Consider the following 640-nt stretch of genomic DNA (forward strand, 5'->3'; position numbering starts at 1 on the left):
AAAAAAAAAAAAAAGTACTTTATGTTTCAATATTTTCTAGACATGGTATCCGAATTGGTGCGAGCTTGTATGCTGTGCTTATTGTGTGCTACACACGCACATTGCTCCTCACATCACAATGTTAACAACACACACCTCGGAGGAGGCCTAAAAGCTTCCTATGAAAATAGTAGAGAAAACAGTTTACAAACTTCTCCCGATAATGTCCTGCTAATTGAAAGGTATGTCGATGATCCTTCTTCAGAATGATATTTAAATTATGAAATTTTGGTAATTGCTTTCTTTTTGATTTAATTTATTGTTTTTACTTTCACTTAGCTCTATAGTTTATTCTGCAGTGTGATATATTTATTTAATAATCGTATAGTATAAAACTTTTTTCTACATATTTTTGCACTTATAGAACAATGTATAATGAAGATTACGCACTCAGTTAATTAGTTACACTCACATATTATACATAATAAATAGCTGAATCACAGCACATGTTTTAAATGTAAATAACCTTAAAATTATTGTTGAATTAGATTATATTAAAACTAATTTGGTATACTATACAAAGTAAGTGCTTTCCTAAAAAGAAAGAAAAAAAAACTTTGCCATACTTTTCTTTGTATATCATAAAAAAATGGACAAATGT

General features: G+C 28.3%; 1 protein-coding gene across 9 annotated transcripts in view; it reads left to right on the forward strand.

The window, feature by feature from the left end:
• The window catches only part of foi (fear-of-intimacy), a 39,882-nt gene that overhangs the window by 11,406 nt on the left and 27,836 nt on the right, over positions 1–640 (forward strand). For all 9 annotated transcript variants that reach the window (XR_001342883.3, XR_010844966.1, XR_010844967.1 and 6 more), the window contains exon 3: positions 41–221. Coding sequence is in view for 5 of the 9 variants with exons in the window: in XM_067052806.1 (XP_066908907.1) it covers positions 43–221 (179 nt within the window). In the remaining 4 variants the exon portion in view is untranslated. The remainder of the gene's footprint in view (positions 1–40; positions 222–640) is intronic.

The sequence above is a fragment of the Halyomorpha halys genome, unplaced genomic scaffold (genome assembly GCF_000696795.3).
Source record: "Halyomorpha halys isolate HHAL.00 unplaced genomic scaffold, Hhal_1.1 Scaffold171.1, whole genome shotgun sequence".
NCBI classification, from domain to species: domain Eukaryota; kingdom Metazoa; phylum Arthropoda; class Insecta; order Hemiptera; family Pentatomidae; genus Halyomorpha; species Halyomorpha halys.